Source organism: Hemitrygon akajei, chromosome 21 (assembly GCF_048418815.1).
Source record: "Hemitrygon akajei chromosome 21, sHemAka1.3, whole genome shotgun sequence".
NCBI classification, from domain to species: domain Eukaryota; kingdom Metazoa; phylum Chordata; class Chondrichthyes; order Myliobatiformes; family Dasyatidae; genus Hemitrygon; species Hemitrygon akajei.
In genome coordinates this window covers 14,285,656-14,302,920 of record NC_133144.1, presented here as the reverse complement: position 1 = coordinate 14,302,920, position 17,265 = coordinate 14,285,656, and the positions used below count along the sequence as shown (strand labels likewise).

The window sequence follows — 17,265 nt, the reverse complement described above, 5'->3', positions numbered from 1 at the left end:
TCTTGCTGAATGTGTAGATCCTTAAACAAGATAAGCCAATAAATAAGGTGGTTAAAAGTAAATCCAGAATGCTTCCTTTTACAAGACAACCCACAGAATGGCAGAGCATGGAAGCTCTACTGGAAATGTGCACAATGTTGTTAGTTCACATCATAAATATTACGTACTTGGAAGGATGTGGTTGCACTGGAGAGGGTGCAGAGGAGATTTATGAGCATGTTGCTAGGACTAGAAAATTTTAGCCGCGAGAACAGATTGGAAAGGTGGCTATGGGGGATCTTAATCAGAATCAGAAGTCAAGGATCCAGTTGCAGACAGGGTGCAGGGGCCCAAGTTTTGAAACTTGTTGTTTAGCACTGCGGGCATGATGGTATTGAACACCAAGTTGTAATCAATAAACGGTAACCTAACATAAGTAATGTTGTTGTCCAGGTGGTCCATGGCCAAGTGGAGGAACCAGTGAGATTGCATGCACTGTAGACCTATTGCGGCAGTAACCATTCTTGATAGCGGTGTAACAGTGGTCAAGGCAAACTAGCTGCATGGCCTCAGTTGTAGCAAGGACTAGGCCTCAAGTTGGGGGCTTGCCTGGTGCTGCAGTCCAGGAGAGGAAACACCGGAAGCGGTGTAGCATGGTATCCATGCTCAGTTGGGGGCTGGCCGTTCCTGTCAGTGCTGCCTTCCAGAGTTTGATCAGTGGAATGACAGGCTGGAATTGTGTACTTATGTTTGTTTGCGCACTGCCGAGAATTGTACCATCACATTGAGGGACATCTCGCTCAGGCATTTGGGCTATATGTATGGTTTTGTAGCATGACTATTCTTTTTTGCTCCCTATTTTGAACGTGCTGTGTATGTTTTGCACCTTGGCCCCAGAGGAACGCTGCTGCATTCAGCTGTATTCATGTACAGTTGCAAGATAATTAAATCTGAGTTTTCGTTCCGTACTTGCAAGAACAATCACCAATCACAATACAGTTATTAAAAGTCAATAGAAACCACAAGCTGTCAACCGAAACTTTGAAGGTAGTGAAGCAATTCTCCCTTTGTTGGTAGGATTTAAACCATAGGAATGGTAAGCAGGTGGGATAAGGAGACAAATCAAAAGATCCCTGAAAAGTGGTAGCACAGTTAGATAGGACTGTGAAGGAGGATGCTTGTCTTAATTAGAGACTTTAGAATGTTGAATGTGAAGGCAGAATACAGGATTGGAGTGTGGAGGAACAGAGGGATCTTGGAGTCCAAAACCAATAGATCCATCAAAGTTGCTGCACAAACTTGGGTGGTTAAGGCATATGGTGTGTTGACCTTCATTAGTCGGGAGATTGAGTTCAAGAACTGTGAAGTAATGTTGCAGCCCCAAAAAATATGGTTAGACCACATTTGGAATATTGTGTTCAGTACTGGTCACCTCATAACAGGAAGGGTTACCTGCTCCCCCATGTAAGTCTTCAGTTTGTAATGTGGTGGTGTAAGCGTCTACAAAGAGTCAGGGCCAAACATACGAGTCTACCTACCCTTGTCTTTTCACTGCATATAGTAATAGGACATCAAGTGTCAAGTTCAAAAGGTCTGCTGTTAATCTTTGAAACTATCCATATAAGATAGATAGATAGATAGATAGATAGATAGATAGATAGATACTTTATTCATCCCCATGGGGAAATTCAACTTTTTTCCAATGTCCCATACACTTGTTGTAGCAAAACTAATTACATACAATACTTAACTCAGTAAAAAATATGATATGCATCTAAATCACTATCTCAAAAAGCATTAATAATAGCTTTTAAAAAGTTCTTAAGTCCTGGCGGTAGAATTGTAAAGCCTAATGGCATTGGGGAGTATTGACCTCTTCATCCTGTCTGAGGAGCATTGTATCGATAGTAACCTGTCGCTGAAACTGCTTCTCTGTCTCTGGATGGTGCTATGTAGAGGATGTTCAGAGTTATCCATAATTGACCGTAGCCTACTCAGCGCCCTTCGCTCAGCTACCGATGTTAAACTCTCCAGTACTTTGCCCACGACAGAGCCCGCCTTCCTTACCAGCTTATTAAGACGTGAGGCGTCCCTCTTCTTAATGCTTCCTCCCCAACACGCCACCACAAAGAAGAGGGCGCTCTCCACAACTGACCTATAGAACATCTTCAGCATCTCACTACAGACATTGAATGACGCCAACCTTCTTAGGAAGTACAGTCGACTCTGTGCCTTCCTGCACAAGGCATCTGTGTTGGCAGTCCAGTCTAGCTTCTCGTCTAACTGTACTCCCAGATACTTGTAGGTCTTAACCTGCTCCGCACATTCTCCATTAATGATCACTGGCTCCATATGAGGCCTAGATCTCCTAAAGTCCACCACCATCTCCTTGGTCTTGGTGATATCACAAAGTCCTGTATCAGTTTCCTATACTCCTCCTCCTGTCCATTCCTGACACACCCCACTATGGCCGTGTCATCAGCGAACTTCTGCACATGGCAGGACTCCGAGTTATATTGGAACAGCTACATCATTCGCATTTATCTACACTAGACCCATATCCCCCTGCACTTTTTCTATCCAAGTCCAAATATGTTTTAAACATTTTAGTTGTATCTGAATCAACCAGCTTGTTCTCATAACCACCACCCTCTACATGAAAAACTGACCCCTCAAACTTTAAATATCTCCCTCCTCATCTTAAACTTATGATCTCAATTTCTAGACTACCCTGCTCTGGGATATCTATCTATGCCCTTCATAAATTTATGCCACTTTACTAGCCTTCTACATTCAAGTGAGAATAAACCCAGACTCTGTAATCTCTCCTTATACCTATAGCCTCTCTTCCATGTAACACCCTGGTGAATGACTTCTGCGTTCTCTCCATTGCTGTCACATTGTTTTGCAGTGTGCTGTCCAAAAGGATACACAATACTCCAAGTGTACATAATAACCAATGTACTGCTCCAACTTTTATCTGCAATTCTTGTCAGAAAATAGTCTCAAAATAAAGGCTCAGTAACTTACGTTCTCCTCAAATGAGATGCTGCTTTGTGGTTTGTCCAATGTCAAATTTGAAACCGCTGTGTAACTTTTTTTGGACATCATTAGGTCTAAAGGAACTTCATAAAAAAGCAAGTTCCTCTCTCTTATACCAAGTTCTTTCTTGGGCAGAGGCGATTCAATGAAGACCACTTTCTCCGTTTTATTTCCTTTGAAAACAGAACAGAAAGATATCATAACAACTGCCTAAGGGGGTTTCCAATAAAAATTAATCCCAAATTTACAGACATCAGAGGATGATTATCAAGTGAAGAATATCTTCAAAAGTAAGAACTGATCTCTTAAACAAATAAAAAATAACCTTTGAAGAATACGCAATATAATTTGGAATTCCTCACACGGTTCTGTGAACCAGGAAAGAAATGGTTTACAGGAACAGAAGTGACATAAAATATACACAGATCTGAGATGAAATTCTGTTAACACGATTCTGTTAATACCAGTTGAAGAAACATTGGACTGAACATCAGTAAACTTCATTCCTCATCATTAAATTCCTCACTGAAGAGCCAACACTTAGTTTTCCAAATCCCACGATACATAAAACCTCCCTGCTAAATTTCTATTGTGTTCTTACCCTCAATTACATAAGACCATAAGAGGTAGGAGCAGAATTAGGCCATTTGTCCCATTGAGTCTGCTCCAATCCATCACGGCTGATCCATTTTCCCCCTCAGTCCCAATCTTCTGTCTTCCCTCCAAATCCCTTCATGCCCTCACTAATCAAGAATCTACCAAACTTTGGCTTAAATATACTCCATGGCCATCTGGGGCAATGAATTCCACAGACTCACCACTCTCTGGCTAAATAAATGTCTGCTCATCTCCGTTCCAAAAGGATTCCCCTTTATTCTGAGGCTGTGTCCTCTGGTCTTAAGACTCCCATTTGAAAGGTTTCAATGAGGTCACCCCTTATTTTTCTGAATTCCAGTAAGTAGAGGCCCAGAATCATCAAAAGTTCTTCACACGACAAGCCTTTCAATCGCGGAATCATTTTCGTGAACCTTCTTTGAACTCTCTCCAATGTCAGCATATCCTTTCTTGTATAAGGGACCCAAAACTGCTCACAATACTACAAGTGATGCCTCACCAGTGCTTTATAAAGCCTCTTCATTACATCCTTGCTTTTATATTCCAGTCCTCTAAAAATGCATCATTCACCACAGACTCAACCTACAAATTAACCTTTAGGGAATCCTGTGCAAGGGCTCCTTTCTCTCCATTTAGAAAATAGTCTACCCTTTTATTTCTTCTATCAAAGTGCATGACCATACACTGCCCGACAATACATCCCATCTACCACTTCTTTGCCCATTCTCCTTGTCTAAGTCCTTCTGTAGCTTCTCTACTTCCTCAAAACTACCTGCTCCTCCATCTATCTTCACATCACTTGCAAACCTGGCCACAAAGCCATAGTTATGTCACTCAAGTCATTAACATAAAAAGAATCGGTCCCAACACGGACCCTTGAGAACCACCACTAATCATCAGTAGCCAACCAGGAAAGACTTCCTTTAATTCCCACTCTTAGCCTCCTGCCCGTCAGCCAATGCTTTCTCCATTCTAGTATCTTTCCTGTAATACCATGGGCTCTTAACTTGATAAGCAGCCTCAAGTGTGGCACCTTGTCAAAGGCCTTCTGAAAATCCAGGTGCACAACATCAACCAATTTTCCATTGTCTATGCTCCTTGATATTCCTTCAAAGAATTCCAACAGATTTGTCAAGCAGGATTTTCCCTTAAAGAAACCAACTATAACCTATTTTATCACGTGCCTCAGAGTACCCTTAAGCCAAAGCCTAACAATTGACTCCAACATATTCTCATTACTGATGCTAGACTAACTGGCCTATAATTTCTTTTCTTCTGCCTCTCTCCCTTCTTGAAGAATGGAATGACATTTGCAATTTTCAATTTTCTCCAGAACCATGCCAGAATCAATTGATTCTTGAAAGATCATTACTAATGTCTCCACAATCTCCTCAGCCACTTCTTTCAGAACCCTGGGGTGGGTACCATCTGATTCAGGAGACTTATCTACCTTCAGACTTTTCAGTTTCCCAAGAACCTTCTCTCTAGTAATGGCAACTTCACACACTTTTACCCTGACACTCTCAAACTTCCAGCATGCTGCTAGTGTTTTCACAGTGAAGACTGATGCAAGTTATTCAGTTCATCTGCCATGTCCTAATCCCCAATTACTACCTCTCCAGTATCATTTCCTAACGGTCCAATGTCTATTCTCACCTCTCTTAGACATTATGTATCTGAAGAATTTTTTGGTATCCTCTTTAGTATCATCAGCCACATTACTTTTGTATTCCATCTTTTCCTTCTTTATGACTTTTTTAGTTGCCTTCTTTTGTTTTTTAAAAGCTTCTTCTAATTTCCCACCAATTTTTGCTCTATTACACTGGACAATTTTTTTCTAAGTGTTGCTTCCTCAAAATTTTTTGGGTTACGATAGACTGCTTCAGGCTGAACACAAATATAATTTCAGCACACAAAATACAACTGCAGATGCTGTGGATCAAAGAATACGTACACAACGCTGTTAGAACTCAGCAGGTCAGGCAGCTTTTCTCACGGATGCTGCCTGACCTGCTGAGTTCTTCCGGCATTGTGTACGTATAATTTAATTTCAGACTACTTGTTTCATGTAAGAATTTGGAGAAACAAGAAATTAACCTTTATTGAATATAATGCATTTAATTGCATAACTGTGCCGATGCTTTGCAATAGTTCAACGAAGCTAAAAATGTTTTGTTGATGATTTTCATTTGTACTCAGTTTCTGAAGCTTCTCACCTAAGTTTCCAGCAATAATCAGGCAGCATTGATGGATTCCAGTTGCCCTGATATGTTTCACTATGATCGCAATATTCTTTCACCAAACCCATCACTGACAGTGCCAAGAGTCGCAAGGAAGAAGTCAAAATGGGAATGCAACAAGTACAAGGAACCCAGGCTTTGTCTTGGTCACCAGTATTACACCCAAAGTAAAGCTTATAGGCTTTCTTAATAAGAGCAGTAATGTTCCATCTTTGAGATTTAGGTCTATACTCTCCACAAATATAACAGAAAGTAGTGTTGGAACGCAGCAGGCCAGGCAGCATCTATAGGAAGAAGTACAGTCGGCGTTCCTGACAAAGGGACCTGAATCGTCGACTGTACTTCTTCCTATAGATGCTGCCTGGCCTGCTGCGTTTCACCACACCAGCATTTTGTGTGTGGTGCTTGAATTTCCAGCAACTGCAGATTTTCTGGGGTGTGCATAAAGTATTATGGTTGCTGCTACTATGGCAAGGCATTTTGTTATCACAAATACTGCAGCAAATACAATGACTTTATTATAATTGAGTTCACACAATATGCAATGAAGGTACAGCATGCAAACCAATAAACACGTGAACGCAACTCATAGAACGGTGTGTGCATGAAGCTTTTATTGCCTTTCTAAAATCTGTCCTGCCATGCAAGATTTGCCCTGCCTAAGCATGCCCACGTATGCCTGGACAACATAGAAATTTTTTCAGCTTACATTTTAATTGACTTGAATTATGAATTGAAATAACAAATATAGGCAATTACAAAAAAAAATGGTGCATGATAGGGAACTTTCAAGGTCACTTTCAAGATTGGCAGCCCAAAATCCATGATACAAAAGATTTGTGGGCCGAAGGGCCTGTATTGTGCTGTAGGTTTTCTATGTTTCTATACATCCAAAAGTATTCAGGAAACAAAATGTTAGCCAGTGTTACATGACCTCTCTCTGGCTTTTAAGTTGGCTTTGACTTCTCTTGTCAGCCACAATTGTGTCATCCTGCCTTTAGAACGCTGTGTGTGGTACCTTCTGAATTGCTCTGCCAGTGTTCTTTTCCAATCAATTTTGGCCATCTCCCTCATGCCTCTGTAATTCCCTTTACTCACTGTAAAAATGATACATGTGATTTCAGCTTCTCCTTCTCAAATTGCAGGGAGAGCTATATCACATTATGATCACTCTCTCCCAAAGGTTCCGTTACCTTAAGCTCTCTAATCAATACAGGTTCATTGCACCATAGTCAATTCAGAAGAGCTGATCCCCTTGTGGTCTCAAACCATGAACTGTTCTAAAAAGCCATTCATAGGCATTCTAGGTACTCCCCCTCTTGGGATCCCTTTAAATTCTTGCTCTCTGCATTTAGGAAGGAAGTACATAGACAGCTATGGGGTCAACAACAAAGATGAAAAAGCCTACGGAAAAGCAGAGTTTTACCCAGATCTTCCCAAGAGTGAAGAGTGTTAATTGCAAGGAGTAGGTGGAAAGATTAAGACCACTGTTCATGGAACAGAAAAAGGCAAGCGGTCACTTGGTAGAAGATTTTAAGCGACAAGTTTTTGCATCGTGGGCAAAGAAAAGCTTCACTTTGACACGTCTGCCAAATTCCAGAGGCCACAGATTCAGAACCACTAGCAAAACATCCAGAGCAACAATAAAATTTGGGATTTGGAACACTTGGAGCCCGTTTCTATGAAAACCTGAAAGAAATTGAACAGTAACTGGCAAGCAAGGGCAGGGTTAGAAGCAAAGGTGTCAGAACAATCACACACAGATCTCTCAAAGAAACATTCCAAGCATGAAGGTTGATCTTATGAAAATAATGAAGCAGTGGTCAGGAAGAATGAAACAGGTAATTCACCGCAGAACCCCAACAGTTACCATAATATTGTTCTCACCTATTGTCATTTTCAGGGAATCACCATCCATTTAGTTGCCTCACTGCTGAAATACATCATTGTGCTTACTGTATGCATCTCTGACCTAAACATCACAGGAAACCAAGGGCTAGCATTCAAATAACACACAAAAAAAACTGCAGATGCTGGAAATCTGGAGCAACACACAAGATGCAGGAGGAACTTAGCAGGTCAGGAAACATCTATGGAAGGAAATGGAACATTTCAGATTTGAGACCCTTTACAGCAGTCCTTTTAGTATCTCCATTTTGCTGCTCCATGTTAAAGTCTCTTCACTATATGTTGTTCAATGAAGAGTCTGGACCTGAAACATTGACAATCCATTTCCCTCCACTGACGCTGCTTGACCCACTAAGTTCCTCCTGTATTTTGTGCATTGCTCTTATGATACAAATATGTGTAACCATCTCATCACATAATAACTGTTGATAAAGACAAACAGGCACTCTGGAACTGAAAGTCAACATGGAATCTCTTTCCTCCAGACTTCTTGGGGCAGTTTAAAAATTAAAACTTTTAAAATTCAGCTATTTGAAGATTCGGGGGTAGTTAGAATAACATCTCAGCACTACACAGTGCCACCCAGTGGCCAGTGAACTGCATATTTAGCTAATAATCTGTTAAACAACCACACTTATTTGCTTCAGTATGCTTGTGCTCAGAGAACAATTGTGTATGTTATTTGGCAAATAAAACCAATGATAAAATCTGTTTTCCACCTCCTGCAATAACACACACTAATATGTGGATTGATGAATTCCTGGGACACAGCTTTATAAACAAGATCACTTAAAAAATACTCCCTCTCAAAATGGCTACATCACTAAACTCTTAAAGAACATTATTGGTAAGTTTGTGGTGGATGAGCATTCCCGGTGAATGATGTAACTGCCTGGCAATGAAAAGCACACAACTGTGAAGCTGCTTAATTCTCTTTGGCAACTCCCAATCAAGGCTCAGGCCATATGGTAATTGCAGTACAGCATGTTTTTTTCCTAAGGTTATCTTGGGTCCAGCGCTTATCTCCTTCATACCTTGTAAAGTTCCACAATACCCTTTCCAGTGTTTCTACCTCCTTCCCACAGTGGCACTGGAGTCTAATCTGAGTTACTTAAAGGTTTACATAATAGCCTCGACACTGTAAAGCCAAAGGCTCCAAATATTTTATTTAATAGAAGACAAAACTTCTTCATCTTGCCATTTAACATTTTCCTGTTTTCCATGCATGTTCTCTCCCTGAGCAAGTCACTCAGTAATGCACTCTATCCCTTTGCCCCTTCGTAACAAGTATTATTTCTGAAGAGTTCACATACTTCATCACTTAATGTCAACAAAACAAATGGATGTTGACCCAAGGAAGGTGGGGAAGGATGGAGTTGTAGAAGTTGGTGAACACAACTCTGTCCTCATCAATGGAGCTTCTGTAGAGATGGCCAACAGCTTCAAGTCCGTTGGCATCCACAACCAACAAACGCTCCTGGTTCTTCTACATTGGTGTGGTGATCAAGAAAGCACATCAACATATGCACTTTCTTTGGTTTCTGAAAAGATTCAGGCTGCGCACAAGGATTCTCTCAACTTCAACAGATGTGCTAAAGGAAGTATTTGAAGGGTTGCATCTCAACCTGATATGGCAACTGCTCTGTTCTGGACTGAAGGAACCTGCAGAGAGTGGGACACACTGCTCAGTCCATCAGGGGTTCATCAGCTACTTTCATCCAGCCCATCTTCATGACACGTGGCATCAGGAAGCCTAACAGAATTGTCAAAGAAGCCTGCTGCCCTGGCTATTCCTTTTCTCTTTTCTCTCTTCTATCTTCCAGGAAAAAATACAGGAGACTGAAAGATCAGATGACCAGACCAGCTGCATCACTGGCTGGTTCGGAAATTGCACCATCTCGGATCGCAAGACCCTGCAGTGGATAGTGAGGTCAGCTGAGAAGATCATCGGGGTCTCTCTTCCTGCCATTAAGGACATTTACACTACACGCTGCATCCACAAAGCAAACAGCATTATGAAGGACCCCATGAACGCCTCATACAAATTCTTCTCCCTCCTGCCATCTGGGAAAAGGCACCGTAGCATTCGGACTCTCGTGACCAGACTATGTAACAGTTTCTTCCCCCAAGCTATCAGACTCCTCAATACCCACAGCCTGGACTGACACCAACTTACTGACCTATTGTCTTGTTTATTATTTATTGTAATGCCTACACTGGTTAGTGCACTTTATGCAGTCCTCGGTAGGTCTGTAGTCTAGTGTAGTTTTTTTCTGTTTTTTTTTTAAAAACATAGTTCAGTCTAGATTTTGTACTGTTTTATGTAACACCATGGTCCTGAAAAACATTGTCTCATTTTTACTGTGTACTGTACCAGCAGTTATGGTCAAAATGACAATAAAAAGTGACTTGACTTGAAGAGCAGCTTCTTCCCCAGAGCTCAGACTTCAGAACCAATCACTACTTTCACACCCCTTGGTGGTGGCTGCTACATTCTCACACCTTTATTTCTTCCTCTTCTGTTATTATCACTTCAGCATTTCATTTTGCACTACTATACTTTTCACCAATTTTCTACTCATCAAATTGTTTATTGGATTTATTATTATCCTATATATTGTTTACTCTGTGAATTTCATTTAAGCAAGGAATTTCATTGCACCTTCCTGTGTAAGATGATAAACTAATCTGATCTGAATAAGAACTGGCCACTTCTGCCTGTCATCTGCAACAAATAAACTGCTATGGGAACACAGTGGGTCAGAATGCACCTATGGAGGGAAACAGACAGTCGATGTTTAGGATCTAGACCTTCCAAATGGCCAGGGTGCAATGAAATTCTTTGCTTACGTGAGCTAACAGAATAAACAAAATACACAGTAATAATAAATAAAACTATTATGCATGCGTGGAGCAAGAACAATGGAGTTGCATGATTAAGCGAGTCATGTTAGTAACGGTACATGCTGTGCAACTTACAATATGGGAGCCTCAAACCAGGCCCACTGAGACGAAAGACATACCCATGTCTCCTGCACACTGGAGGCCCAATCAATTAATCAGAATCAGAACAGGTTTATTATCACCGGCATGTGATATGAAATTTGTTAACTTAGCAGTGGCAGTTCAATGCAATACATAATCTAGCAGAGATATAAAAAAAATAAAATTTTTAAAATAAGTAAGTAAATCAGTTACAAATAGATCTTTAAAAAAACGTGCAAAAACAGAAATAATGTATATTAGAAAAACGTGAGGTGGTGTCCAAAGATTCAATGCCCATTTAGGAATCTGATGGCAGACGAAAAGTTGTTCCTGAGTTGCAGAGTGTGTGTCTATACCTCCTACCTGATGGTAACAGTGAGAAAAGGACGTGCCCTGGGTGCCCTGGGTGCTGGAAGTTCTTAATAATGGACGTTGCCTTTCTGAGACACCGCTCCCTGAAGATGTCCTAGGTTCTTTTTAGGCTAGTTGCCAAGATGGAGCCGACTAGATTTACAACCTTCTGCAGCTTAATTCGGTCTTGTGCAGTAGCCCCCCCCCCCATACCAGACAGTGATGCAGCCTGTCAGAATGCTCTCCACGGTACAACTATAGAAGTTTTTGAGTGTATTTATTGACATGTCAAATCTCTTCAAATTCCTAATAAAGTATAGCCGCTGTCTTGCCTTCTTTATAACTACATCGATATGTTGGAACCAGGTTAGATCCTCAGAGATCTTGACATCCAGGAACTTGAAACTGCTCACTCTCTCCACTTCTGATCCTGTGAGGATTAGTATGTGTTCCTTCGTCTTACCCTTCCTCAAGTCCACAATCAGCTCCTTTGTCTTACTGACGTTGAGTGCCAGGTTGTTTCTGCGGAACCACTTCACTAGTTGGCATATCTCACTCCCGTACACCCTCTCGTCACTGAGATTCTACCAACGATGGGTGTATCGTCAGCAAATTTATAGATGGTATTTGAGCTATGCCTAGCCACACAGTCATAGATATAGAGAGTAGAGCAGTGGGCTAAGCAGACATCCCTCAGGTGCGCCAGTGTTGATCTTCAGCGAGGAGGATACGTTATCACCAATCCACACAGATTGTGGTCTTCCGGTTAGGAAGTCGAGGATCCAACTGCAGAGGGAGGTACAGAGGCCCAGGTTCTGCAACTTCTCAATCAGGATTGTGGGAATGATGGTATTAAATGCTGAGCTATAGTCGATGAACAGCATCCCGACATAGGTGTTCCTATTGTCCAAGTGGTCTAAAGCCATGTGGAGAGCCATTGAGATTGTGTCCGCCGTTGACCTATTGTGGCGATAGGCAAATTGCAATGGGTGCAGGTCCTTGTTGAGGCAAGAGTTCAATCTAGTCATGACCAGCCTGTTTATAGCTAAATGTTTATAGCTAAACATTTTTATTGAGTCATGTTAGTAACGGTATATAATGTGTAACTTACAATATGGAAGCAACAAGCTGGGATGGCTGAGACAAAGGAAGTGTGCACTTGAAAGCCCATGCCCAAGTGACAGTTCCTCCCACATGTAGAAGGTCCAGTCGATTCACTGTGCAATCGATCGGCTGCATGAGCACTCACTGTATTGTCTCAATTGATCTGATATGGTACAACAACAAGCATGTGCGATCACATGGAATTCTGCATTCTGTAAAGGCCTCCTTATTTTACAGAAGGATGTTAATATATTGGACGCAATGCTTATAAGTCTATTATCTGGAATCGGTGGTTATCTCATGACAAACAGTTGGATCAGACAAGCTTGCTTCTGCCTGAGGTTAGAAAGTGACAGGGAACTTGACTGAAATATGTCAGATTTTGTGGGCCCCTCAGAGGACAGTCTCTGAGGCAAAATTCTGGGCATCCTTTAAGTGAGTAAATCCACGAAAGCATTTGGTCGAAACAATGCATCTGGCCAAATGCTAAAGATCTGTGTGGACCAACTAGCTGGAGTATTTTGGGGCATATTCAACATTTTGCTTCTGTTTTTATCCTACTATGTTCCCACCTCCTTCTGAACAAGATATTTTAGATATCAGACATGGTGCCATGTCTCAACATCTACTGTCGTGTAGTGCTTACATCAACTGTAATGAAGTGCTTTGAGAGGATTGTTATGATATGCATCTGCTTCTGCTTCAGAGATTACCTAGATCTGCTTCAGTCTGACTACTGACACAAGTCAACAGCAAATGCAATTTCTCTGGGCGACCTGGACAAGAGGCATGCATACTTCAGGTTATGGTTCACTGGCTACAGCTTGCTGTTCAACACAATCACCCCAAACAAATTTATTGTCAAGCTTCAAGACCTAGGCCTCTGTTCCTCCTGCTGCAACTGGATACTCAACTTCCTCATTGGCAGACCTCAATCGGTAAGAACTGGCAATAACACCTCTTCCTTGTTGACCATCAGCACAGGTGTACCTCAAAGCTGTGTGCTTACTGTCCTGCTCTACTCTCTGTACACACATGATGGCGTGGCTCAAATTGGTAAATTGGCTTATTATTATCACACGAACATAGGTGCAGTGGAAAAACCTTGGAAGAAATTTGTTAAGTCAGATTTGACATGGCTAAAAAAATTTGGGATGTCCCCTCATCCTTAACAATTTATATTGGTGTATCACAAAAAGCATCCTATCTGGATACATAACAGCCTGGTATGGTAACTGCTCTGCATGTAACCACAAGAAAATGCAGAGAATTATGGACACAGCTCAGTACATCACAGAAACTAGCCTCCCCTTTAAGGGGGGCTCTGTCTACATTTCTCGCTGCCTCAGTAAAGCACTCAACATAACCAAAGGCCCACCTAACCCAGATATTCCCTCTTCTTCTCTCTCCCCCCCTCCCATCCCCAATCAGGGAGAAGATTTAAAAAGCATGACAGTACATCCCACCAGGCTCAAGGATAGCTTCTATCGTGCTGTTTTGAGACGATTGAATGGTTCTCTAGTATGAAAAATTAGATACTTGATCGCATAATCTTCTTTATTATTCACAATCTTATGACCTTGCACCTTGTTGTTTACCTGCATTGCTCTTTCTTTGTTACACTTTATTCTGCCATGGCATCTACGTGGTTGTAGTAGGACAGGATGTTTATGCCGAGCAATGAAGTTCTCAATCCACTTAACTTCAGCACAGGAATGTGTAGTTGATTGCCGGCTCTTTTGTTGTACTGACATTAAGCAAAAGATTGTTACTGTAACACGATACCAGTGCTCTGACTCATCGTTATTTAAAATTTTGCCCAATACATAAATTTACATTGGTGTCATCTGTAAATTCATAGATGAATTTAGAGCAGAATTTAGCCATGCAAACATGAGGGTATAGGGATACAGCCTCATGGGACACAAATGTTGAGGGTAATCACGGTGGAGCTGTTACTGCCGATCCTTACTATCAACAGTCTATTGCTCAGGGAGTCAAAAATTCAGCTGCAAAGAGAGGCTTTGAGTCCCAGGTAAACACAACTCCAATGCCATACACAAATTTGCCAATGACACCACTGTTTTTGGGCAGATGAGCCAGCAAGATATGACACAATAACAACCTCTTGCTCAAAATCAACAAAACTAAAGAACTAATTGACTTCAGAAAGGACGAAGAGGACAAACATACAGAAGTATACATTGGTGCATCATCAATGGAGAGGGTGTTAACATATCAAATGACCTGTCCTGGGCCCAGCACATGCATGTATTCACATGGAATAAGTGCCAGTCTTTTCTTTCTCAAAAGGTTAAAATGGGTTGGGATGTCATCAATTACTTTAACAAACTTTATCTCTGCCTGGAGACAAGGTGATCTTTTTCTCCCAGAGGGTCATGTGTTTTTGGAACTCTCTTCCTCAAAGGGCAACACAAGCAGAGTTCTTGAATACTTTTAAGGAGAGATTGCTAAATGCTTGATAAAGGGGTGAAAGGTCAATGGGAGAACCTGTAAAGGCATAATTTAGGGCGCAAACATGATCTTATTAATCAGCCATGATCTTATTAAATAGCAGAGCAGTTCCAGGGGTCAAATGACCTTCTCCCAGTCCTAGTTCTCCATTGAGATATATTTATACAATCAGAGCAGAATTACCAAGCACGTTAAAGCTATACCTTCCCCACAGATGGTTTTCACATGTATAGGAATCTCCCAAGGTTCTGTGTACTTTGGTCCACAATTATTCAGCAGAGTAAACAATGCCTGCCTCGTCAGAGACACTTTTGCTCCATACTTCACACTCAGCTTCTCTGCATTCACATCATTGCTGATGCCCTGAAACAAGTAATAAAATAATCCACATGTTGGAACAAGCTTGCTTTAAAATGGTGCTACACAATGAAGCAGTAGCACCAGTGACTGAAAGAGGATCTTAAGACAAAGGTATGGATATATAGAGGTTAAGTTCCTGAACTTGAAGGCAAAGCAGCTTAAGTTACTATCACCAACAGAGTAATGGAGAATACAGAACAGGTTTAGAGAACACTGTTGAGAGATATTGAGGCATTGGTTAAGGAAAAAAAAGGAGGTGCATAGCAGGTATAGGCAAGTAGGAACAAACGAGGTACTTGAGGAGTATAAGAAATGCAAGAGGATGTTTAAGAAGGAAATCAGGAGGGCTAAAAGAAAGCATGCGGTTGCTCTAGCAGGCAAAGTGAAGGAGAATCCTAAGAGCTTCTACAGATATGTTAAGAGCAAAAGGATTGCAAGGGACAAAATTGGTCCTTTGAAAGATCAGAATGGTAATCCATGTGTGGAGCCAAAAGAGATGGGGAAGATCTTAAATGGATTTTTTGCATCTGTGTTTACTTGAGAGATGGATACAGAGTCTATAGAAGTGAGGGAAAAGCTGCAGTGAGGTCATGGACCCTATAAAGATTACAGAGGAGGAGATGCTTGCTGTCTTGAAGCATATCAGGGTGAACAAATCCCTAACATGTTCCCTTGGACCCTGTGGGAGGCAAGTTCAGAAATTGCTGGGCCCTAGCAGAGATATTTAAATCATGCTTAGCGACAGGTGAGGTTCCAGAGGATTGAAGGGTAGCTGACATTGTTCTGTTGTTTAAGAAAGGCCCGAAAAATAAAACAGGAAATTATAGACCAGTGAGCCTGACATCAGCAGTGGGAAAGTTATTGGAAGGTATTCTATGAGACTGGATATATGAGTATTTGGATAGACAAGGAATGATTAGGGATAGTCAGTATGGCTTTGTGCATGCTAAGCCATGTCTAACCAATCTGATAGAGTTTTTCAAGGCTGTTACGAGAAACATTGATGAAGGGAAGCAGTGGATGTTGTCTACATGGACTTCAGCAAGGCACTTGACAAGGTCCCGTATGGGAGGTTGATCAAGAAGGTTCAGCCTCTTGGCATTCAAGATGAGATCATAAATGGGATTAGACATTGCCTTGTGGGAGAAGCCACAGAGTGGTAGTAGATGGTTGCCTCTCTGACTGGAGGCCTGTGACTAGTGGAGTGCCGCAGGGATCGGTGCTAGGTCAGCTTTTGTTTGTCATCTGTATTAATGATCTGGATTCTCATGTGTTAACTAGATTAGCAAATTTGATGATGACACCAAGACTGGGGGTGTAGTGGACAGTGAGGAAGACTATTACAGCTGACAGCCAGGATTTGGACCATGTGGAAAAATGGCAGATGAAATTTAATGCAAATAAGTGCGAGGTGTTACACTTCGGTCAGACCAACCCAGGTAGGTCTTACAATGTGTGTGGTGGGGCACTGAGGAGTTCAGTAGAACAAAGGGATCTGGGAATACAGGTCCATAATTCATTGAAAGTGGTGTCACAGGTAGATAGGGTTGTAAAGAAAGCTTTTGGCACATTGGCCTTCACAGATCAAAGTACAGGAGTAGGTAAAGTTATATAAAGTTATATAAGCCTATGTTAAAGTTATATAAGACTTTGGTGAGGCCTAATTTGGAGTATTATATGCAGTGAAAATACATACAAGTACAGAGAAAATTTACTAGGATGTTGCTGGGAGGATCCAAAGTATTCTGGGATCTGGGAGTATTATAAGATCAACCAAAGGTGTTATTGTCTTACTGAAAAGCACTTTTTTTTTAAACAATTGCGAGACCCAGCTGGACATTAAGAATTTAAAAGTACTACACATTTACCTCATCAATGAGTTGCTCGTTGGAGGGAAAAAACAGGAGCTTAGATCATGCTGTTCCCTGTGTCAGAGAGGTGTCGGAGGAGTCAGTGCAAGGAGGAGAGTGATCATCTTAGTCGCAAGACTCTGTTGGACTTTGTTAATGTGGAATGATGGAAGTCTGATTCATTGATTTATTGGTGGACAGCAGGGGAGCATGGCCTCAGTTGTAGTAAGGACTAAGCCTCAAGCTGTGGTGTCGCTTGTTTACAGCTGCCCAGGAGAGAGGTGTCGGAATCGGTGCAGTCTTCCAGAGTTCGCTCAGCAGAAAACAAGCTGTGTTGCTTTCAACTGTAGACTGTT

The 17,265-nt window shown here is 41.5% G+C and overlaps 1 protein-coding gene across 4 annotated transcripts in view; it reads right to left on the bottom strand.

Moving 5' to 3' along the window:
* The window catches only part of ice2 (interactor of little elongator complex ELL subunit 2), a 123,430-nt gene that overhangs the window by 78,322 nt on the left and 27,843 nt on the right, over positions 1-17,265 (bottom strand). For all 4 annotated transcript variants that reach the window (XM_073024840.1, XM_073024842.1, XM_073024841.1 and 1 more), the window contains 2 exons: positions 14,903-15,062; positions 3,010-3,194 (listed from right to left, as the gene is read on the bottom strand). In XM_073024840.1, coding sequence (XP_072880941.1) covers positions 3,010-3,194; positions 14,903-15,062 — 345 coding nt within the window. The remainder of the gene's footprint in view (positions 1-3,009; positions 3,195-14,902; positions 15,063-17,265) is intronic.